We start from the raw sequence: 24,469 nt of genomic DNA, 5'->3' as shown, positions 1-24,469 counted from the left end.
CATCCACATGGCAAAGAAAAATCTACGGCTGCCCCATGCCAGCTGATTCGAGCTCAAAGGAGTTGGGTGTCTTGCCTGTTGTCTTGCTTGTTGTTTATAGGAAGCAGTTTGGCCTAGTGATCTGAGCATTAGATGGGGCTTCAGCAAACATGCCAGAAATTGGGCTTGTTTTTGGCTTAATTGGCTTGTGAGTTGCTTGTTGGCTAGTTTTTGGCTTGTAGCTTGTTGTAGCTTGTTGCTTCTTTCTTTTTATTGGCTCCCAGCAAACAGGGGCAAGGGGGGCAAGCAGGGGCAAGGGGCAAGCAGAGGCAAGGTGGGGGAGAGTCAGAGGTGCACAGCGGGCCCACCACAGTCCCAGACTGCATGTCAGAGGATATAGTCACATAGGGTGTTGGGGTTCTTAGGGATTGGCTTGTTTTGGCCTTGTTTTTAAATGGGATTAGCTTGATTTTTGGCGTATTGTGAAAGTTGGGGTGCTTATTTACCGTGTGAAAGTTGGCAACTGTGGGCTTCAGAAGATGTGGGTTCTATTCCTGGCTGTGCCAGTGACTGCAGGGGGGATGATAGGCAAGTCACTTCCCTTATTTGAGCCTCAGTTTCCCGCTCTGTGAATGGGGATCATGATACCGACCTCCTTTGAAGTCTGCTGATGAGAAGAGCTAGGTATAATTAAAAGTAGGGGACAGCTCCCCCTCTCTCTGGCTTGGGTCAGCAGTCCACTCCCCTCCTCTTTGGCTGGCATGGGGAAATCTCCCTCTCCTGTTTCAATCTGTTTTATACAGTGCCCAAGAAGGTCCCACTCAAAGGGTGAGAAGAAGGGTTGGTCTCCTTGGGCAGTTTGGTCCTTTAGCTCTGGGCTGAGTCCTCCAGTTGTGGTGATAAATAATTAAAAACAAACCACAATATTAACAGAAAGGGCTTGAGTGTCTTCTCCCCGCAGGCATATCCCCACATCCACCTGGAAGAGCAGGGAGTCACCTATCTCTGCAGCATTGTACATGCTTCTCCTGGCCCCCTGGGTGGTGGGGATCTGTCCGTGACGAGCTGATGGGATGAGGATAGGGTAGGGCACTGATTCAATGCCCAGTTAAGTTAATTGGATTCTTTCCATTGACATCAATGGATCACATCCAAGCAGCGGAGAGGATGTGAGGACAGGTGTGCTAAATCCATGGTTTACTACACATGCTCCCCTGAGAAATAAGTGAGATAGATAGAGTGTGTGGGGATAAATAGATCTTGACGAATACTATACATTAAATTCATTATTTGCAGAATATTGTCATTTTTTTTCAGTGAACATATTCAGCTAGCACTATAGCTGAAGAAATACTATTAACCAACACCACTTCAGTCTGACTAGCCCAGTTTTGTGGTGGAAGACATAAGTGGGCTGAAAATTTGTGCTGGCCCTTCTGCCTAGGGGGGGTACGGGGGGGGGTGTATGTGAATTTCACTCTCAAGCACTAACACAAAACAAATTGGATACTTTGGTGAATATTTGTGAGCATTGGAGCAGCTCTATAGCTCATCATCATAACATAGAACAATTTCCATTTTTTCTTCAGAAGCAAGGGTCTGAAGTTTCAGAAGCCGGTTCCTGTCTCTTCTGATATGAAAAGCTCTGTCAGCAATTTCTCTCTCAAGACTGTTGTCCTCAAGGCAGTGTTAAAGAAATTCAAAGGTGAGTGGAAGCAAAACCTCTAGTTTAAAATATACTTGGCCTTCAGTAATGTTTTCTATGGATTTTAGTGCTAAAGAGGTCCCTGATATGTTCAGTGCCCAAGGGAAAAGATAATGATTCTTTGTGCGTGTCTTGTTTAGCCTTTGTTAACAGATCATTGCACCAACTAAGAAGAGCCAGTAGATGGTGCTAAGAGATTTCAAAAGCATGAGAAATTAGTGAAACTAAAAACAACAGGGCCTTTCTTAGATGAAAATCCCATGAGATGAAATCACTCCTGAACAGAGAGCCTTTGCCATGGGAGCCCGGTTTTGAGGTTTTAAGTGGTGCCTAGACCTCTGCAGAAGGGGGATTTTCTACTGACTTCAGTGGACAATTTGCTTGACTAAGATCCAAAAATAAGAACAAGGCCCAATCACATTAGACAAGCTCTGCAGAGCTCTGTGACTGCAGACAGACCCATGGGACAGAATTTGAGAGCGCCATTAAACATTAAGGCCAGTCAAGAAGTGACTAGCAATGATAATGTTTACAATGATTTTTCACTCATTATTGACATTCAAAAACAGTCTGTTAGCTAAGGGTGAATTCGCTGGGTATTCAGGCTCTCCTCAAGTGAAAAGCAACGAGGTGGAGTTCCCAAGGTTGCCAACGCTTGCCATTTTTATCACCAGTCTGCTGACACTGCGCATTGTGCTCAAAGCCCCAGCTTCCCAGAATCAAGCTACTTCATGAGGATCTCCGCTGTCATATTTTTAAAAAGGAAGTTTCTAGGCCATGTGGTTGCACAGAAAAACTTGAGAACATGGTCCGAGTGTGTAGCTTAACGTCTCAGAAACCAGACAGCACAGAAAAATAAGAAGAAAAGTATTAATATTTTAAGCCAATCTCATGACTTTTGAGCGCTAGGGATTGGCCATTCTGGGCGGCATGTATAAGAGGCCAGGGGAGGCTAAGCCTCCCAAAAAATGGCCAGCCATGCAGGGTGGAACTGCCGCGGGTGTGTTGCAGATCACCCCTCTGGAGCCACGCCAGCCAGTCGCCGCATTTGGAGCGCCGGAAGTGAAACTCCATAGAAGTGGGGGATGGGTCCCTGGCTCCTCCCCACCCCCACTCTGCCTCTTTCCCCAAGGTTCTGCCCCCCCCCGCACCTCTTCCCCTGAGGCCTCCCTCTACCCACTTCTCACTTCTCCCCACCTTCTCCCACTCTGTTGCTCGCTTAGGGCAGGAAAAAATGATGGGGGTTTGGCCCCATGACCCCCTGGTGGCTTTTATGGGAAGGAGGAGGGCAGAAAGGATCGAGCGGCAGGTGAGAGGGCCCTAGGGGTGGAGAGGCATGAGTGGTGGGCGGGGGGGGGGGCAGGGGTGTCTCGGGGGAGGGGGCGGAGAGGTGCTAGCAGGGGACGAGGAGGGCTTTGAGAGAAGGGGCTGAGCGGGATCGGGGCCTGGGGTGGAGTGGGGGTGGAGCGCAGGAGGGACCTCGGGGGGAGGAGGCTGAGCGGAGGTGGGCGGAGCCACGGTCCGGGCTCACTCATTCCCAGACTCTTCAAATGTAGGAGTCACGCTCCACCCGTGTTGGCTATGCTGAATTCCTCCCACCCCTAAGCAACTTTGTTATGCTGATCTAACCCCCCACATACACAGCGCTATGTTGATGGGAGAGCTTCTCCCACTGACCTAGCTACCGCCTCTCAGGGAGGTGGATTAACTACGTTGATGGGAGAGCTCTCTCCCATCGGCATAGGAGCGTCTTCACTTAAGTACCACAGTGGTGCAGCTGCATCAGTACAGCAGCAGTAGTTGCAGTGTTTGAAGTGTAGACCTGCCCTAACACTGTCTACACTGAGGGTTAGGTCAATATAGCTATGTCTCTGTGGAACTTCCACACCCCTGAGAGACGTAGCTATGCTGAAGCAAGATGCAGCGTTGTAAGTGTCGACCTGCCCTTAGTGATGTTACTTGAAGTTAAGTTTGTCCAGCCCTTAGTCATGTTACTGGGAGCTTACCCACAGGAGCAGTCCTGTTGAAGTGGCAGTATTCTTCTGAATAAAGTTTCCTTACTGATCCTCACTGGTATATCAGCATCGGCAGTAACTGACTTTCTTCTTCTTTCAGAGACTCTGCAGGATGAACTGGGAAAAGGTGAAAAAGGTAAAAGGAACATAGACTTTACATTTTGGTTGTAATTTGCAAAGGGTTTTGGCACAGGCACCAACTTTCTTCTTTTCAGGTGGGTGCTCCAATCCCGCTCTGCCCCGAGGCCCCACCCCCACTCCACCCCTTCTCCCAAGACCCCACCCTTGCTCTGTCTCTTCCCTCCCCCACTCCGCTCCCTCTCCCCAGTGCCTCTTGCCCACAGCTGAACTGATCACCAGGGCTCACCAAACAGCTGATAGGCGGGTGACTGGTGGGTGGTGAACGCACTATTTTTCCCTGCCCCTGGAGTACGCACAGAGTCGGCACCTACAGGTTTTGGTGAAACAAAATGACAATTTTAATTTTCTTCTTTCTCAATGATTTCCAGATGCAGTTGGCTTAGGGTTGGTCTACACTAAAAAGTGAAGTTGACCCAGCTGTGTCGCTCAAGAGCGTAAAAAATCCACACCCCATAGCGACAAAGTTAAGCCAACCTAAGTCTCCAGGTAGACTGCGCTAGGTCAACAGAAGAATTCTTTGTTGACCTAGCTGCCTCTTGGGAAGGTGGATTACCTATGCTGACGGGAACTCATCTCCTTAGCATAGGCGGTGCCTACACTGAAGCTCTACAATAGCCCAGCTGCAGCTGTAGCATTTCAAATGTAGACAAGCCCTCAGTTCAAGAGTCAAAAGATGGATTTTCTCACTGAGGCTCTGCAAGTCAAGCTGGGCCCTTTCTGCCTGTTACATACACCAGCCTGCAGCTTGCAATGGAAAGCACAGAGATTTTAACTTACTCTGGTGTCATCCAATTCCCTCTGGCTTTGTTCCTCAGGCATTTCAAACAGCAAATTAAGGTCCCGATTTTGCCAAACTTACTCTGAGGTCTGGTCTAGAAAGTTTGACTGGCATAGCTATGTCAGAAATGTGAAAAAAAATCATACCTCTAATGGATATCCAGTAGAACCTCAGAATTACGAACACCAGAGTTACGAACTGACCAGTCAACTACACACCTCATTTGGAACTGGAAGTACGTCATCAGGCAGCAGCAGAGACCAAAAAAAAAAAAAAAGAAGAAGAAAAAGAAAGAAAAGCAAATACAGGACAGTCCTGTGTTAAACATAAACTACTAAAAAAATTTGAAAAAAGGAAAGCTGTATTTTTCTTCTGCATAGTAAAGCTTCACAGCTGATTTAAGTCAGTGTTCAGTTATAAGCTTTTGAAAGAACCATAATGTTTTGTTTAGAGCAGGGGTCCTCAAACTTCATTGCACCGCGACCCCCTTCTGACAACAAAAATCACTACACAACCCCAGGAGCATGGACCGAACCCTGAGCCCTAGGCAGGGGCTGGGTCAGGGGGTGGCAAAGCCAAAGCTCAAGGGCTTCAGTCCCAGGCAGAAGGCCTGTAACCTAAGCCCCGCCATCGAGGGCTGAAGCTTGGGCCGCAGGTGGTGGGGCTTGGGCTTTGGCTTGGGCCCCAGGCACCAGCAAGTCTAACGACAGCCTTGGCAACCCCATTAAAACAGGGTCGCAACCCACTTTGGGGTCCCAACCCACAGTTTGAGAACTGTTGGTTTACAGGTTTCAGAGTAGCAGCCGTGTTAGTCTGTATTCTGTATTTCCAGCAGTTGACAAGAACGTCTGAGGAACAGTGGGCAGAGGGGAATAAACATGGGGAAATAGTTTTACTTTGTGTAATGACCCATCCATTCCCAGTCTCTATTCAAGCCTAAGTTAATTGTATCCAGTTTGCAAATTAATTCCAATTCAGCAGTCTCTCATTTGAGTCTGTTTTTGAAGTTTTTTTGTTGAAGAATTGCAACTTTTAGGTCTGTAATCGAGTGACCAAAGAGATTGAAGTGTTCTCCGACTGGTTTTTGAAGGTTATAATTCTTGACGTCTGATTTGTGTCCATTTATTCTTTTATGTAGAGACTGTCCAGTTTGGCCAATGTACATGGCAGAGGAGCATTGCTGGCACATGATGGCATATATCACATTGGTAGAAGTGCAGGTGGACAAGCCTCTGATAGTGTGGCTGATGTGATTAGGCACAAGGAAGGTGTCCCCTGAATAGATATGTGGACACAGTTGGCAATGGGCTTTGTTGCAAGGATAGGTTCCTGGGTTAGTGGTTCTGTTGTGTGGTGTGTGGTTGCTGGTGAGTATTTGCTTCTAGTTGGGGGGCTGTCACTAGCCATCACCTTCAGCCCCCAATTAAAACCTCTCCAACGCATCATCAAGGATCTACAGCCTATCCTGAAGGACGACCCACCACTCTCACAGATCTTAGGAGACAGGCCAGTCCTTGCTTACAGACAGCCCCCCAACCTGAAGCAAATATTTCCCCATATTTATTCTCCCCCCCACCCCCCACTGTTCCTTAGACGTTCTTGTCAACTGCTGGAAATGGCCCACCTTGATTATAATGATTGGTAATAGCTCACCTTAAGTGATCACTCTCCTTACAGTGTGTATGGTAACACCCATTGTTTCATGTTCTCTATGTATATAAATCTCCCCACTGTGTTTTCCACTGAATGCATCCGATGAAGTGAGCTGTAGCTCACGAAAACTTATGCTCAAATAAATTGGTTAGTCTCTAAGGTGCCACAAGTCCTCCTTTTCTTTTTGTTGGTTTACAGTTACGGATCTTTCAGAGTTATGAACAACCTCCATTCCTGAGGGGTGCATAACTCTGAGGTTCTACTGTAGCTGTGCTGGTAAGAGCCCTTGTGCAGATGCAATTATAGCAGCAAAAATACCTTGCTTGTACAGCTTATTCCGTTCAGGGAACTGGTTTAAGCTACACCAGCAAAAGAACTCAGCTGCATCTCCACTTTGATTAGCTGTGTTACTATACCTTACTGATAGCAACCCCTTTTAAGTGTAAACAAGACCACAGTGGGCCTTTGCTCCATGAGAAATCAAGAGAGCACACTGTGAAGAAGGACTGATCCAAAGCAAATTGTTGTCCAATTTTCTTTTCAACAGGCTTTAGATCAGACCCTAAGTTATAATTCACGGCAATGTTATCAGCTCTCACAATCTTATGACATGTCTCATGATAGCTGATGTTTTATTTAAAGCCCCAGTACCAGGAATCATGTGATTCGAGAGAATCTCAGCTTTCATTTTTGTTTTAAAAGAATACGTTCCCAGCTCTGTTGGCTGTGGAAAAATTGGAAAAATGTGACCCAAGCATCCCAAAGGCTCAGAAACCAGCCAACAAATAACCCTACTTTTATCATTGTTTAAACAAATCTCAAGATTTCTGTAGGGAGGGGAGTCAGACTTGTGATTTTTGAACATTTGGGGTTGACAAACTTGCAAGGGGTGAAATCCACCCAGGTACAGAGAACATAAGAATGGCCATACTGGGTCAGACCAAAGGTCCATCTTGTCCAGTATCCTGTCTTCCAACAGTGGCCAATGCCAGGTGCTTCGGAGAATGAAAAGAATGGATAATCATCAAGTGATCCATCCTCTGTGGCCCATTCCCAGCTTCTGGCAAGCAGCAACTAAGGATACCATCCCTACCCATCCTGGCTAATAGCCATTGATGGACCAATCCTCCATGAACTTACCTAGTTCTTTTTTGAACCCTGTTATAGTCTTGGCCTTCACAACATCCTCTGGCAAGGAGTTCCACAGGTTGACTGTGGGTTGTGTGACAAAATACTTCCTTTTGTTTGTTTTAAACTTGTTGCCTATTAATTTCATTTGGTGATGCCTAGTTCTTGTGTTACGAGAAGGAGTAAATAACAGCATATGGCCCACCCATGACCTTAGTCCTACTCAAGGCCTATTTTGGAGGCCTAAGCTTGAGATAAATTATCCCTAGGCCTTGTAGTGATCTCTGCAAAGGTGTGAATTTCATCCAGTGACAACAGGAGGGGCAGAATCAAGACTGCAAACATTTTTTAAAAGTGCATAAAATCAATATTGCCCTTTAAATGAATCCAGGTGATTTCATGGCTCAGATATTTTGGGGCTACCCCCTCTGCCTAATGTGGATGCTCTCTGTTAACAAACAGGCCTTTCACCCTCACTCTGTTCTAGTCCACATCACTTTCATGGCTGCCACGTCGCCAGCTTTCACACCCATCTCTGTGGTGCTGCCACAAAGCCTTGGCCTTTTGCAGGCCCAGCTGAGGGCCTGAGGAAAGCCCCAGAGGGCCTAGGCTGAGGTTTTCAAGCCTGGGTGCCTAAAGTCGGGCTCCTCAATTTATAATTGGGCAGCTAGATCTCTAACGGCCTTGTTTTCAGAAGTGCTGAGCAGCCACAAATCCAGCTGAAGCCAATGGGAGCGGCCGGATCTGGGAAGTGAGAGCTGAACACTCTTAAATTTTAAACCGTTTCGGTGAGACAAAACAGAAGCCGCATTGGCTGGGCCAATGGGCATACAACTGTGGGGCAAAATCCGGCCTCCCTATTGAAGCCAATGGCAGGTTTGTAACTCACTTCAATGGGCCCAAGGTTTCATCCATGAGGACAAAGATGGAGCCTATTTAAGTTCATTGGGAAATTTCAGGCCCTTTTTTGTGGTACTGAAAAGCTGGGATTTTCAGTGAAGTGTAAGGGAATTTAAACCTTGGAACCCAAATCCCTGATGCTTCTAAAACCCCAGATTCTGTTTGCCAGAAGCTGGGAATGGGCGACAGGGGAATAGATCACTAGATGATTACCTTCTTCTGTTCATTCCCTCTGGAGAACCTGGCATTGGCCACTGTCAGAAGACAGGATACTGGGCTAGATGGACCTTTGGTCTGACTCAGTACGGACGTTCTTATGTTAACACGACTTGACAGTTCATGGGAGGCAGCTGTATTGCTTGAGAACATGCCATTTTCACCTTGCAACTTTGCTGTCTATAGTCACAATTTGAGGTGACTTAGGGTGTGTCTGCACAGCAGCCAGACACTCATGGGTGGCCCGTGCCAGATGACTCCGGTGCTTGGGCTGTGGGGCTGTTTCATTACTGTGTAGACATCTGTGCTTGGGCTAGAGCCAGGAGTCTAAGACCCTGTGAAGTGGGAGGATTCCAGAAGTTGGGCTCCAGCTCAAGGCCAGAAATCTACTTAGCAATGAAACAGCCTGAGCCCTACAAGGCCAAGTCAGCTGGCATGGGCCATCCACGGGTTTTGTGCTCTGTGAACATACCCTTAAGCTATCTTATTGTTTTAAGCCTGACTTTGTGAATAAAGCATCATTTTATCTACCCTCTTCCTTAAGACCCATCTGCATCCAATCTGAGGTATGGAGATATGTTTAGGCCAAGATTTTCAACACTGACTGGTAGGTATTCTAAGGATACTCAGTTTTTAAGAGGTTCTGGTTTTTAAAAGATGGCATGTCAAGCACCTTATGTGACTCACATCAAGCACCTAAATACGTAAGTGACCTCATTTTTAGAAGTGCTGAGTCACCACAAATCCAACTGAAGCCAGTGGAAGCTGTGAATTCAGATCTGAACCATCTCAACTAAGAACTGGTTTGGACCGGAGGCTCCAGGTCTCGCTTGTTCTTAGGCCCCTCCCAGAAAATGGAGGCACCACCAATTTTGAAAAACTTGACCTAGGTATCAGTTGCTTTTTATTACAGCAGAACCCTCGTTTTACAAATAATTGGGGACTGAGGTGTTCATAACATTGAAAAGTTCATAAAAATGCACCTCGCAAAAGGACAGTGCAGGGGTGTGTGTAAGATGCAACAGGGGGCACTTTGTTGCTTTCTTCTAGTCCTTCAAACCACAGCAAAGTAATTTCCAGTGAACTGAAGGCATCAGAATGTGAAGGAACAAGGACAAGCTCTTCACTGACATCACCGTCATGATGAAATTTCTCCCTTCTACCCTCATTGGGAAAAATGGTCATTCATAAAATCAAGTGTAGGTGCCGAGTTACCGAGTTGCCGGGGTGTGCTCAACCCCTGTCCCGCCCCAAGCCCCACCCCCGCTCCACCCTTCCTCCAAGTCTCTGCCCTGACTCGTCCCACCCCTGTCCTGCCTTTTCCTTCCCTCACTTCTCCCCCCCTCTCCCAACGCCTCCTACACTACAGAACAGCTGATCCATTGCAGGCGGGAGGCCCTGGAAGGGAGAGGAGCTTATGGGAGGGGCTGCCGGCAGGCAGGAGATGCCGTGGGGGAGGGGGAGGCATTGATCCATGGGGCTGATAGTGGGTGCAGAGCACCCACTGTTTTTTTTTCTGGGGGTGCTCCAGCCCTGGAGACCTATGGAGTCAGCACCTATGAAATCAAGCTTCTAGTGCAGATATAAAATTGCTAATCATTTGCATGGGGTTTGCATAGTTTCTCCTTCTACTGGTAATTCTACATTGTTGTTCTTATTATTATCCACAGAGGACCTGACTCTGGATCCGGATACAGCCAACCAGCTGCTCATCTTATCCACAGATCTCAAGAGTGTGAGGATGGGATGCCGAAAACAGGAGCTGCCTGATAACCCCAAGCGATTCGACACTAACTCCCGGGTGCTGGCTTTGGAAGGATTCAAGTCGGGGAGGCATTACTGGGAGGTGGAAGTGGGGGCCTCAGATGGCTGGGCTTTTGGGGTGGCCAGGGAGTCGGTGAGGAGGAAAGGTCTGACTCAGTTTTCCCCCGAGGAGGGGATCTGGGCAGTGCAACAAAACGGAGGGCGCTACTGGGCTGTCACCTCCCCTCAACGCACCCCGCTTTGCATCGGCGAGAGGCTCAGTAAGGTCCGGGTTTACCTAGACTACGAAGGGGAAGAGGTGTCATTCTACAACGCTGAGAACATGCAGCACATGTTTACTTTTAATGTTGCCTTTAATGAGAGAGTGTTCCCCCTCTTTTCAGTCTGCTCCACAATCACCTACATTAAACTGTGTCCCTGAAACTTGCAAAACAATTCACTTAAGACTTGCCCGGGTGCCCCTCACAGAAAAAGCAGCCAGAAACCGTGAAGATGAGCATGGCATTAATGCAATAGCTAGGTTGTTAGCTAGCTAGCCTAGGCAGTTGCTTGTGTTTTCATGATCAGGTCATCTAGCCCTGACCAGAACAGGTCCAGACCACATGGCAGTTGGTCCATATTTGTGATCCATGAGGTTGGGCCGAAAGCTCCTTAAAATCAATAAACAGACTCCAGTTGACTTAAGTGGGCTTTGGACTTAAGAGGGCAGGTGCAATGAGGGGATATTTTCAGAAAACTGCCAGTGTAGACAAAGATTGTCAGCAGGGCAAAAGCAATATGATCAGGTCTAAGGACTTGTAAATTACCACATTTAAGCCAAACCAATATAAATAAGGACTACTCTGATTTAAATGCATCTACATTGGGGTTTTGTTTCAGTCTAGCAAGATCAATTTTAAATCCATATAGTTAAACTATTGCAACTTTTCTAATAAAAGCCAGGGTGTAACGCTACTAGAAACAGCTGACCCTTGTCCAAACTACAGCTTCCATCACTGGAGCAGCACCAGTCCAGCAATTGCTTAACAGTTACCCTACAGTAGTGGAGGCCTTAGTGAGAGCCTCTGATTGTTCTCTTTATTTGAAGGCTAGATGCTAGTCCTATTTGTGTGACCCATGCACCTCTTCTGTATCTCTTGATGTGCAAGTTGTTTGAAAGTCAATGGCAAATAATTCTTTGCATGATGGGGCTTGGAAACTCACTGGTTGTCTAAAGGCCTTGTAGTAGAAATAAAATCTGAAGGCACTCTATGAACGTTTATTTTGCTTTCATTTGATATTATTCAGAATTGACCTCATGTATTTTCCATATGATCAAGTCAAGCCGAGGCCCAAGGATTACACACCATTTAAAACTGGGCTTAAATGGGATGAAAGTGATATTTCGGTCTTGTGCTGGCTTCCTTCAGTGGGTGGAAAATTTCTCATAATTTATTTTTATTAGAAGCTCCCAGACTTAGGTATTTATACAGAAAACTTCGGTGTGGTGGGAACTTCTGTCTGGAAAACACCTTGTTATGTTGTAACCTTATAGAGACTAACAACCTGAATCTGAAAAGCTGGGTAATGAGTCTCATGCAAATAGACTTTCGTCAGTATTTCAGGCTCCAAGACAGGTTGAAAATACCCCTAGGAGCATAAGGGAGAATTGTGAAGTTATAAGAACACTAGCATGTAATGAAAGAGACATGGCATCCATTATCTGCTCTGCTACAAACTCCTCTTGTGAACTTGGACCACTCAATCTCTCTGTGTGCCTGTTCCCAATCTGTAAAGAGACAATAATACTGAACTCGCAGTGGTGCTCTGAGGATAAATACATTGATGACTGAGAGGTATGTGGACGCTATGTTAACGGGGACCATATATGACAGACAGGGGAATATTATCTTTCATAGTATTTCTATGGTTGTCAGACTGGTGCTAGCTAGAGCCAAGAAGAGCAGAGATGAATGAAAATTAGGGAGGTGGGGAATGGTATTAACTTCAATTTTTGGTCCCTCAGAAAAGTGTTATTCAGGTTTATCTTGAGAGATCAGCGTGAGATAAAATCCTAAATGAATCCGACAGAGTATATTTCTTCTCATCATTGCACAATGTAGAAATGTGAGTGCATGCCACGAAGGATGCCACTGATTAAACCATGCGCATGCAGCAAACATCTAGGCAGAGGCAGTATTGTGTATGGGTTAGAAAAGGGGACCTGGAAACAGGATCCTAGATTCCATTCCTGGCTATCACAATGACATAATCTCTCACCAATTAATGCATCTAATGCATTTAATACATTCCTTAATAAAAGTTTGCTTAGTGCTTTGAAAAAAAAAGTCAAGTGCCAAGCAATTAATACGATGACATATGACCTGCTGTAGTTGTTGTATGCAAATAAAGTCCAGCGAACACACAACACTGCAAATTATTAATTTCCACTTCTGGGGAAATATTTTTAACTTAACCAACCTTCAGCATGCAAAACACACTCAGTGCAGCAGCTTGTAGGATTTCCACTTATTTTTTTCAAGGAAAGACCCAGCTGGTGGGCCGACTGCAGCTGGCGTAAGTCCCTTTTCTTGTTTCTTTCTTAAAGCTGGCTGAAGAGGGTGGAGGAAGATCCAACAAATGCTTTTTATGAGTATTTAGGTGCAAACATCACTCTCCGTATATTTCCATCAACTCCTGGTGAATTAGGATACGTTTCATTGAGTTCAGAACACTGATTACAATCTGAGCAAAGCACAGGTCAAAAGATCATCATCATTCTGCACTAGGTTTCAGAGTAACAGCCGTGTTAGTCTGTATTCGCAAAAAGAAAAGGAGTACTTGTGGCACCTTAGAGACTAACCAATTTATTAGAGCTTATGCTCTAATAAATTGGTTAGTCTCTAAGGTGCCACAAGTACTCCTTTTCATTCTGCACTAGAGAGATTAAGAACTTGACTAAAAACCAAAATAAGAACAAGGCCCAATAACCTTAGACAAGCTCTGTGACTACAGAGAGATGCATGGGACAGAATTGGACAAAGTCATTTAAAACAAAAGGCCAGTCGAGAAGAGACTGGCAATGATAATGTTTTCAATGATTTTTCACTCATTACCTACATCCAGAAAGTCTGTTAGCAAAGGGTGAATCCACTGAGCATTCAAGCTCTGCTCAAGTGGAAAGCAATGAGTTGGAGTTCCCAAGGTTGCCAATGCTTGTGATCTTATCACCAGGCTGCTGATACATGCATAGGCGCCGACTCCGTGGCTGGAAAATTAGGCGCTGACTATGGGGAAATATTAGTGGGTGCTCTGCACCCACCGGCAGCCAAGCTCCCCTCCCACCCACCTCCTCCTCAGCTGCCTCCTCCCCTGAGTGCGCCGTGTCCCCGCTCCTCCACCTACCTCCCAGCACTTCCCGCCCTGCCGCCGCCAAAGAGCTGTTTGGCTGCTCCGGGAAATGTGGGGAGGAGCGGGAACGTGGTGCACTCAGGGGAGGAGGCAGGGAAGAGGCGGGGACGGGGCGGGGATTTGGGGAAGGAGTCAGAATAGGGGCAGTGAGGGGGCGGAGTTGGGGCGGGGACTTTGGGGAAGGGGTTGGAATGGGGGTGGGGCAGGGGCCAGGCCTCATGGAAGGGGTAGAGTCGGGGCGGGGCTGGGGGCAGAGCAGGGTTGAGCAAAAGTTGGTGCCTATGGATACTGGGTGTTGTGACAAAGCCCCAGCTACCTGCCCAGTGTCACGCTATTTCAGGAGAAATAGCGTGACTCTGGGCAGGTAGGTGTCATTTTCTATAAAAGGAAGTTTCTAGACTGAGAGCTAAAACCATGCTGGAGAGGACCCTGAAGGATGCCACCTGTTGGCAATATGAGGAAAACCTGTGATGGAAGCCAGAGTAGGGCAAGGCCTTCGAGGTGATATGCAACTGGAACACCAGTAACTGCTTCCTCCCTCGAGGCAGCTTCACCCGATTTGCTGGCTGGAGATTTGTCAATAAGACCCAGCTCAACTGTGTCCCACTGAAGGGGGCCGTCCACTAAGGGAATGGGGACAAGCCATGCAGAGTGTGCAGCTATATGAAGGCAAGGCACCAGACTGCTATGAAGAGAAACTAGAAGTATCTTCGGTATGACTGATTGCAAGTTGGAGCTAGACATGGGATAGCAGAAAAGAGCAGTGGGGCTATGGAATAGCACTTGCATATATTGTACAGACACACTTCTCTCAACCTGTGTATTATATAATTTTAACATTAGCTTTAATAAAATTTTTATATCTGTTCTTATCAGTTTAATTACTGAGGCAGAAACTGCACTTTGTAGAAGACTCAACCTGCTATCCTGAAGAAGACTACTATTCTGAAGATGGATTCTGCTGCTGCTTCAAAAGAAGATCTTCATGCTGCTTTGGAGGCTCCAGGACAGACCAAGAACACCCGCAGTGCTTCCAGAACATTGCTTCCTTGAAGAAAACCTGTGGAAATGCTGCAGTAAGGGGATCTTGCACCTCGAGGACGGCCTTCCGTTTGGACATCACAGCCAGGACAAACATCGTCTCCCCAGCTCTTCAGGAGAAAGATGCCACAAGGAGAACTTCTTCCACCTCCTCTACTGCCCAGGATCCTGATGCTGGTTGTTGTCCTGCTGTGTCCTCAGCCGGCAGGACCAGTCTCTCCTCAGAAACCAGCCTCTCCTCAGAAACCACCCAGCGGGACCTCAACACCTCACTAGATGCCTGCCCAGCCAAACCTCTCCATACTACTCTCCCAGCGCAACGAGAACCCATCTAGTGAGTCCACTGATATGACTGAAGCCCATCTAGCAGAGCAAGAAGAAAGGGAGAATGATTGCCTCTACCTCCAATATCCCCTCCCTATGGACATTGTCCTCTGGCCCTTCTGCTATCCAGTTCGTGGATTCCAGTACATTGACAGTCTCAGCAGACACCTCAAGAAAATCCATGGCAAGCAGATTGCCTTCCGGTGTGCCCTCTGTGACCTGCCTTTTGAGACGCAGACGAAATGTAAGTTGCATCAAGTCTCCTGCAAGGGACATCTCACCCCTGAAGAATCTCAACTCTACCAGACTATGTTGCTACCATCCCATCTCTGCTCTGAATGCAGGAACACCACATGCTCCAACTCCAGCTTCCGACTGCCCAAATACTCCGGCTACTGCATCACAGCCAACTCCCCCAGAGCCAGAGCACGAAAAGGTGGTCCAACAATCTACTGAGGGAAGGACTACTCCTGTCCATTGGACCACCCAAAAGCATACGACCATTGAAGGAGTGAGTGCTGCCTTAAAAATCCCTAAGCTGGTCCCCACCAAGAGGAGGATCAGCGCTCCCTCGCAGCCTACGTGAGGCAACTCCATCTCCAGACAGCTTAGTGCTTCCTCACAGAATGTTCATCATGGCACCATCATCAGGAGGGTCAGTGCCCCCACGCAGGTAACTTAATGGGATCCTGTCATCAGAAGAGCTAGCTTCACCACACAGGCTACCCAGTGAGACCCAGCTACTGGAGGAGCTATATACGCAGCTAGGACCACGCAAAGGGACCTCACCCCTAGGCAGACCAGCATGGCCTCCAACACCACCCACGAGGACCTTGCCCCCAGAAGGTCTCACACTGCATCAAAGACCCCCCTCCCCACCCCAACAGAACTCATCCACAGAAGGATCAGCATTGCGCTGGAAACTCACAAGCAAGACCGCATCCCTAAAAGGGCCATTACCGCTGCCCCTAAAACTGTCTTTCCTAAAAGGACAAGTGCTGCCCTAAAAACTGCAAAGGAAGACACTGCCCTTGTTTCGGAGATCATGCCTCAAGATCCAGCTGAATAGAGCACTCAAAACCGGGAGGAAAATAGGCAACAGACTAATCCCACCGCAGTTTTCCAGCCTGAGCTTGTGGAGATTGAGCAGCCAGGGGAGCAGCAACCTTCGGTGAGGGCTGCCACACCTCGGCAAGCCACTTGGATGGAGGAGTTGGCAAGGACAGCCTCCTTCAATGACTTTGACCTCCTTGTAGACAGACTCACTAAGACCTGTCTGCAAAATTTGTATCTGGGAGGAAAGGAACTCAGGAGAACACACCGACTGCTCACAGAGCTCCGGCATGGAGACATAACAACAACAACCACCACAGGAGAGAAGCCAGGAGAAGGAACATCAGTCACCACTACGGCCCAGCAGCAGCATCCAGGATCCAGAAGCTCTACCAGTCAAACCGCCCTAAGTCTATGAGAGAGATCCTCGATGGGCCCTCACCCTACTGCGCAATCCCGTCCGAGAGACTATTTTCATACTTCAGGGGTGTGTTTGACCATGTAGCTTAGAACGACATGCAGTGACCAGGGAGCCTTCATCCTTTACCCCACCTTGACTATGCAGAGGACCTGGAACAAGACTTTACAGCACAGGAAGTAGAGACCAGACTTACAAAGACCAAAACCACAGCCCCAGGAAAAGATGGCATTCACTACAACTTCCTGAAAAAATGAGATCCCGGCTCCCTGGTCCTAACTGCCATTTTCAACAAATGCAAACAGTTCCTCTGTACTCCCAGCTCCTGGAAGAAGTCTATGACGGTGCTCGTCTACAAGAAAGGGGAGTGAGACAAAATAACTGCATGAATTTTGTGGACTTGATTCTTCTTCTCTGCATCAAGTGAAGGCTCTCAGTGTGGTACAGTGCACCCAGCCCACATGGGTCCTGATCCTGTTTTTTTTTAAAACCTACTGTAACGTAAATTCAGTATAATAATACTCAACTTCTGGTTCTTCTGATTTGGTGGAACTCAGACAGAGATCTTAGAGTATATTACAGTACTCAGAGTATTTTGCTTGTCATTATTACACAATGTAGAAATGCAAGTGCATTCCATGCTGGATGCCATTGATTAAACCATGCATATGCAGCAAACATCTAGGCGGAGGCAGTATTGTATATGGGTTAGAAGAGGGGAGTGTGAAACAGGACCATGGATTTTATTCCTGGCTATCACAGTGACATCATCCATCACCAATTTAATACCTCTAATCCATTTAATATATTCTTGAATCAAAGTTTGGTTCGTGCATTGGAAAAAAAAAGAAAAGAAAAGTGCCAAGCAACTAATGGGATGACGTGTGATCTGCTGCATTTGTTGTATGCAAATAAAGTGCAGCGAACACACAACAACGCTGCAAACTATTGATTTCCACTTCTGGCAAGCTGTATTTAATTTAGCCAACCTTCAGGGTGCAATACACAGTCAGTACAGCAGGTGGTAGCATTCCCACACGTTTTTCAGGCACAGAGCCTGCTGGCCAGCAGTGTGTATGTGGCGAGTCCCTTTTCCTGTTTGTTTCATAAAGCGGGCTGCAGAGCTTGGAGGACGAGCCAAAGGAGACTTTTCATGCAAATCCTTACATTGACATCGACTCCTGGTGAATAAAGATACTTTTAATTGGTGTCAGAACATTAATCCAGATCCTGAGCAAAGCACAGGTCAAAAGATCTTCACCATTCTGGGGAGGACAGAAGAAGCTTTTACAGCTGCAGGCTCCATAGCTCAGGGGTTAGAGCACTGGTCTTGTAAACCAGGGGTCGCGAGTTCAAATCTCGCTGGGGCCTACTGTTGTTCTTTTTCACCCCATGTCCCTTCATTTCATTTTTAAAACAATGTTACTTATTTCAACAAAAGCTTTTATCTCGCTTTCCAGATCAGTCACATTCCTTGACTTTTTTTCAAATGTCAACCGGTGTCTTGGGCCACCAGATAATTATTTGAGACACAAGCGAAGTGACAAGACAAACTTCGAAGCCGAGCTATTCTTCAGCTCACTTTCACCAACAGAAGTTGGTCCAACAAGAGATGTTACCTCACCCACCTTGTCACTCTAATATCCTTGGGGCAACACTGCAAATGGTAAATTCTTAGGAAGGCTGGAGATATATAATGTTGGCGCACCTAAGCACCTGCAATCATGGATTTTAAAATTTAGCACCTGACAGTCTCTTTTTCTTTGGGGGAAGGTTTTTATCTGGAAACACTTGCTGCCTCAGTTTACATTACAAAAAGCATGGGGTGGGGGGAGGGAATCAGTAGGATAAAAATCTGCCGCTCTCTACAGCTGTTACCAGAAATTTAGAAACTGTCAGATCCGCTGGGTGATACGTTTTTCACTTATGTTGTTGGAAAGAAAGAATGACTGACTGACTGGAGGGGGGAAGGGATTAAAGGGGAAAAAAATGAATTAAAGTCAAGCCTCTCTTGTTGAAAGCTGAATCACTGAGCAGTACTGGACACTGAAGCGTTGGCAGAGGGAGAGGAAAGTGAGCTGGAGCAAGAGAATGGAAGCAAAGTGGAACTGATTCTAAAAAAGCAAAGGGCTCACGCGCCGCGTTACCTAAAGACAGCTCTCAAGTACTTCCTCAGGTGCTTATGACCAACATGGCTCGTTGGTCTAGGGGTATGATTCTCGCTTTGGGTGCGAGAGGTCCCGGGTTCAAATCCCGGACGAGCCCTCTTTTATATTTTAAAAATATGTATTGGCACTCTAAAAAACGTGCACAGTTTGCCTGTGAACAGTACAAAATATGACCTGCTGTACAAATACACAGGAACAGGGCAGTGACGTCCTTGTGCTTTTGCAGTGGTTGCTTCGCTCTGGCTTTGGGGACTTGCCACGTGGGCTGATGAGTTTTTGCTGAGCCAGGCAGCACACACAGGGATTATACAACGGAATAGCAGGAAGAAAAACAAAACAAACTGGGGAGGAGTTAACCAGGGCGAACCAAGCTGGTGGGGAAGTGGGGACGAAGAGATCAATAGATTTGGTGGGGGAGAGATAAAACATTCCCTATAGGGTGACCCAGGGTGGCATGTACCCCGCCGTGCAGGGCTCCCTGCAAGTCACCCAAGGGGCTCATAGCTCCCCAAAGTAGGGGTTGGAAAGCTAGAAGTGGCATAACAGTAGGGCATAGAACCAGGAGACTGAGGGGGGATGTTGCCTGAGGGGCAAGCTGCCAGGATGGGGACCAACTGGGGTTTCCTGGGGGAGCTGTGTGAGAGGGGAATTCGCGGGCGGTGGGAATTGTTTCCAGGGCTCCTGGCAAAGAGCGCGGCATGGGGGGGGGTGGGGCGTGTTAAAGCGGGGCACAGTCAGTAAGTAGCAGGGTTATTTTTGGGAAAGGGGTGCAGGGGTGCCTTAACGGGCTGCTTGGTAGGGGAAGGAGGGAGGAATTCGGGTTGCTTGAATGGAGACCTGCAGAGCCTAATTAAGTGGGTGCTTTGCTGCGGGAGATTGTTGTTTTTTGGGGGAGGGTGGAAACAAGACTGATTATTTCTGCTATAGTTACAGACATCCGGACAAGCATAGCGGGGGGGGGGGAGGGAGAAGGAGAGGCGAGTTAAGTCATTCCCATCTGCACACATGCGGATGGAGAAACAAAATTCGCAGTTGTGCTGTTACATACACAGCAATACGATTCCACCCCGCACATATAGACAGGAACGCATCCGCACACTCACCCACCCACCCAGCCACCAGCACTGCTGCATACAGTGGGCAAATCACTCTCTTGGGCAAACAGCTCATAGAGGTGCAGGTACACAAATCACACTGCGTGTTTAGAAGTAAAAAAAATCACGGTAACATATTCACACACTAATCATATACGGGCTGTGCAGGCAAAGCCATTCACTGCAACACTGCAGGATAAATGCACCACAGAGTTTTCACCCTATAAATTCCGCCTACAAATTAGCAGGCTGAAGCTCGGTGCGATGGAATTATGTAGCACCCAAAGAAACAACACTCCTAGTAAAACACATTTAAGCGCAAGTACACATAAACCACTCAATACTAAACACACACAAACTAATCACGTTATTGGGCGTGCACACAGGGCGGTATTCTTCGACCCACAAACTATTAGTCTGGCTAGCACAATGAGATCCTCATCTTGGTCAGTCCACAAACACTATCCTAGTAGAGGATAATAGTAATCATAAAACGGTCCTATTCATCAACATACATGCAAATACTGAAATCACATAGGCAGGCCTACACAAAAATCGCACATGGAGGTGAGCACACAGCTGTCAGAGACATAGACATCACAATCAGTCCAAAACACACAGGAAGGTATAAACCACAGATTAAGAAACACAACCACCGAGCCCAGAGGCATTTTTCAAAAAGCAAAATCATACCTAGGCACATAAAGAACATGAACATACACATGTATGCACACGTTTAAAATGATCACACATACACAAACAGAAGCATTGTCATACCTAAGCCTACTCAAAGCTTCATGTCTGTATGTGCACATTCACAAACAAATCACACAATCATGCGCTCACACCCATTTACAAATATCACAGCAGTTAGGGGACATTTGTGAGTACACAGTTTCACTATACACGAACACACATACAGACCAACGTAACAGTCAACAACCATCTACAAACACAAAGCCACTGATTAGCAAAACCCAGTACACTTACATGAAGACATCAGCAAAGACACAGGACCCACGGATTAGAAATCTCTAGATAATCAGGGAGCACACATTTTCCAGTGGGGTTTCTGTAGTGTAGTGGTTATCACGTTCGCCTAACACGCGAAAGGTCCCCGGTTCGAAACCGGGCAGAAACAGCTGTGCAATTTTGATATGGTGAACACTGTGTCATAGGGTAGTGTTTCCAAAGTATGTTAAATAAGAACCCGTTTTGGAGAAGATTAAGTCTTAACGTTTGTGGCACATCCGCTGCTCCTCTTTCTAATAATATCCTTGGGGCAACACTGCAAATGGTAAATTCTTAGGAAGGCTGGAGATATATAAAGTTGGCTCATCTAAGCACCTGCAATCATGGATTTTAAAATTTAGTACCTGACAGTCTGTTTTTCTTTGGGGGAAGGTTTTTATCTGGAAACACTTGCTGCCTCAGCTTGCTGACTGACACACTAACTACATGGCATACAGGACAAATCCTGACAATTTGTATTTGGATATTTTTGGGGGTGGAAAAGGAAAACTCAGGCATCTCTCGTACATTTCTCTTGCAGTGAATTGCTTTGCCTGTAATGTTAAAGGGAGGGAGCATTGGCTGGTTTGAGATCTACATTCTCCTAATTTGCAAGTCCCTTTTGTCAGGAAGAAGTGACAGACAGAGCAGCTTTGCAGGGATCCAGCCAGCTACCCTGCTAATGCCCTGAATAGTTGCTGTGCTCTCTGGGCTGCAGAATAAATCCACAGCTGTCATGCACAGAGGGATATTCCACTTCGGTTATTTTTAGCACCGTGAAAACCGTCTACAAACAGGAGCTTCCTGAAAACTGCCCCTCTTCAGCCAAGGTCAGTGTTCTCTGGGACCGGGCTATCAGGCAAGAGCAAAAGCATATCTGCTAATTAGCACCGCGAAATTGAAAGTCTCCATTTAGCTATTTTAAAAAATGGATCCTGAAGGAAAGGCAAAGCACAAAAAGAATCTGGCAGCGGTGGGATTCGAACCCACGCCCCCGAAGAGACTGGAGCCTTAATCCAGCGCCTTAGACCGCTCGGCCACGCTACCTTGCTGAAAATGAGCTCCTGGGTATACCCCTTTCCTTGGCATAGTGCTCTCCACACCGCTGAAAAAACTGCAATTTGAAAGCCAAAAGCAATCTGACAGCGTGCTGCACGCATCTCACAATGCACAATAAAAAAGAGTATAGTTCTAATTACAGCAGCCATTTACTACTCTTAATTCAAAGTCAACCCCCGCTGCCTATAGCCCTGCTCGTGTGTAAGGTAGTTTGGGCCAAAAATTGGCACACAAAGAAAAACTGAAGTAATAAAATATTTCCTTGCTAACCCATAGTGACATTCCTTCAGATGTGGGAGTTTACAATAAAACTAGAAGGGCAGCGATCTGTCTTTTGACATAATTATTACCTGGCTGCATTTAAAGAAGAAGGAGGAGGAGAGGGAAAGAAAGAGCAGAAAAATAAAATAATAGTAATTTATTATTATTATCATTATTATTACCGGCTTTCCTCCAGAACTGAATGATATCCACTCTCATCCTGGGTCTCTCTCTTTCCCCCGTCCAGTAGCAACTATCTCAGATAGCAATGGCAAACTATTTTAACACCCGAATGATCATAGAATCATAGAATCATAGAATCATAGAATATCAGGGTTGGAAGGGACCCCAGAAGGTCATCTAGTCCAACCCCCTGCTCAAAGCAGGACCAATTCCCAGTTAAATCATCCCAGCCAGGGCTTTGTCAAGCCTGACCTTAAAAACCTCTAAGGAAGGAGATTCTACCACCTCCCTAGGTAACGCATTCCAGTGTTTCACCACCCTCTTAGTGAAAAAGTTTTTCCTAATATCCAATCTAAACCTCCCCCACTGCAACTTGAGACCATTACTCCTCGTTCTGTCATCTGCTACCATTGAGAACAGTCTAGAGCCATCCTCTTTGGAACCCCCTTTCAGGTAGCTGAAAGCAGCTATCAAATCCCCCCTCATTCTTCTCTTCTGCAGGCTAAACAATCCCAGCTCCCTCAGCCTCTCCTCATAACTCATGTGTTCCAGTCCCCTAATCATTTTTGTTGCCCTTCGCTGGACTCTCTCCAATTTATCCACATCCTTCTTGAAGTGTGGGGCCCAAAACTGGACACAGTACTCCAGATGAGGCCTCACCAATGTCGAATAGAGGGGAACGATCACGTCCCTCGATCTGCTCGCTATGCCCCTACTTATACATCCCAAAATGCCATTGGCCTCCTTGGCAACAAGGGCACACTGCTGACTCATATCCAGCTTCTCGTCCACTATCACCCCTAGGTCCTTTTCTGCAGAACTGCTGCCTAGCCATTCGGTCCCTAGTCTGTAGCTGTGCATTGGGTTCTTCCGTCCTAAGTGCAGGACCCTGCACTTATCCTTATTGAACCTCATCAGATTCCTTTTGGCCCAATCCTCCAATTTGTCTAGGTCCTTCTGTATCCTATCCCTCCCCTCCAGCGTATCTACCACTCCTCCCAGTTTAGTATCATCCGCAAATTTGCTGAGAGTGCAATCCACACCATCCTCCAGATCATTTATGAAGATATTGAATAAAACCGGCCCCAGGACCGACCCCTGGGGCACTCCACTTGATACCGGCTGCCAACTAGACATGGAGCCATTGATCACTACCCGTTGAGCCCGACAATTTAGCCAGCTTTCTACCCACCTTATAGTGCATTCATCCAGCCCATACTTCCTTAACTTGCTGACAAGAATACTATGGGAGACCGTGTCAAAAGCTTTGCTAAAGTCAAGAAACAATACATCCACTGCTTTCCCTTCATCCACAGAACCAGTAATCTCATCATAAAAGGCGATTAGATTAGTCAGGCATGACCTTCCCTTGGTGAATCCATGCTGGCTGTTCCTGATCACTTTCCTCTCATGCAAGTGCTTCAGGATTGATTCTTTGAGGACCTGCTCCATGATTTTTCCAGGGACTGAGGTGAGGCTGACTGGCCTGTAGTTCCCAGGATCTTCCTTCTTCCCTTTTTTAAAGATTGGCGCTACATTAGCCTTTTTCCAGTCATCCGGGACTTCCCCGGTTCGCCACGAGTTTTCAAAGATAATGGCCAGTGGCTCTGCAATCACAGCCGCCAATTCCTTCAGCACTCTCGGATGCAACTCGTCCGGCCCCATGGACTTGTGCACGTCCAGCTTTTCTAAATAGTCCCTAACCGCCTCTATCTCCACAGAGGGCTGGCCATCTCTTCCGCATTTTGTGATGCCCAGCGCAGCAGTCTGGGAGCTGACCTTGTTAGTGAAAACAGAGGCAAAAAAAGCATTGAGTACATTAGCTTTTTCCACATCCTCTGTCACTAGGTTGCCTCCCTCATTCAGTAAGGGGCCCACACATTCCTTGGCTTTCTTCTTGTTGCCAACATACCTGAAGAAACCCTTCTTGTTACTCTTGACATCTCTGGCTAGCTGCAGCTCCAGGTGCGATTTGGCCCTCCTGATAACATTCCTACATGCCCGAGCAATATTTTTATACTCTTCCCTGGTCATATGTCCAACCTTCCACTTCTTGTAAGCTTCTTTTTTATGTTTAAGATCCGCTAGGATTTCACCATTAAGCCAAGTTGGTCGCCTGCCATATTTACTATTCTTTCGACTCATCGGGATGGTTTGTCCCTGTAACCTCAACAGGGATTCCTTGAAA

General features: G+C 46.8%; 1 protein-coding gene, 1 long non-coding RNA gene and 4 other non-coding genes across 15 annotated transcripts in view; 4 read left to right on the top strand and 2 right to left on the bottom strand.

The window, feature by feature from the left end:
* TRIM7 (tripartite motif containing 7) overlaps positions 1 to 11,654 on the top strand; it is a 28,077-nt gene extending 16,423 nt beyond the window's left edge. For 2 of the 3 annotated variants that reach the window (XM_073311919.2, XM_073311920.2), the window contains 3 exons: positions 1,569 to 1,684; positions 3,800 to 3,835; positions 10,186 to 11,653. In XM_073311919.2, the coding sequence (XP_073168020.1) occupies positions 1,569 to 1,684; positions 3,800 to 3,835; positions 10,186 to 10,700 (667 nt within the window). In that variant the 3' untranslated portion in view covers positions 10,701 to 11,653. Of the gene's footprint in view, positions 1 to 1,568; positions 1,685 to 3,799; positions 3,836 to 10,185 lie in introns of all 3 variants that reach the window. The other variant, XM_073311921.2, reaches the window with a different exon arrangement.
* The window catches only part of LOC140898298 (uncharacterized), a 97,141-nt gene extending 73,605 nt beyond the window's left edge, over positions 1 to 23,536 (bottom strand). For 4 of the 8 annotated variants that reach the window (XR_012154944.2, XR_012154943.2, XR_012154942.2 and 1 more), the window contains exons 1-2: positions 20,758 to 23,466; positions 3,691 to 4,847 (exon numbers count right to left, since the gene is read on the bottom strand). This is a non-coding gene — a long non-coding RNA (uncharacterized LOC140898298). Of the gene's footprint in view, positions 1 to 1,620; positions 4,848 to 20,757 lie in introns of those variants that run through there. The other 4 variants (XR_012154941.2, XR_012154947.2, XR_012154945.2 and 1 more) reach the window with 4 other exon arrangements.
* On the top strand, positions 17,804 to 17,876 carry TRNAT-UGU (transfer RNA threonine (anticodon UGU)). Its single transcript has one exon. It is a non-coding gene; the product is annotated as a tRNA-Thr (tRNA).
* TRNAP-UGG (transfer RNA proline (anticodon UGG)) lies at positions 18,699 to 18,770 on the top strand. Its single transcript has one exon. It is a non-coding gene; the product is annotated as a tRNA-Pro (tRNA).
* TRNAV-AAC (transfer RNA valine (anticodon AAC)) lies at positions 20,836 to 20,908 on the top strand. The gene has a single exon. It is a non-coding gene; the product is annotated as a tRNA-Val (tRNA).
* Positions 21,744 to 21,825, bottom strand: TRNAL-AAG (transfer RNA leucine (anticodon AAG)). The gene has a single exon. It is a non-coding gene; the product is annotated as a tRNA-Leu (tRNA).
* Positions 23,537 to 24,469: the final 933 nt, after the last annotated feature.

The sequence above is a fragment of the Lepidochelys kempii genome, chromosome 14 (genome assembly GCF_965140285.1).
Source record: "Lepidochelys kempii isolate rLepKem1 chromosome 14, rLepKem1.hap1, whole genome shotgun sequence".
NCBI lineage: Eukaryota > Metazoa > Chordata > Testudines > Cheloniidae > Lepidochelys > Lepidochelys kempii.
Note: the sequence above shows the minus strand (reverse complement) of the source record. Positions and strands in the feature narration are given on the sequence as shown.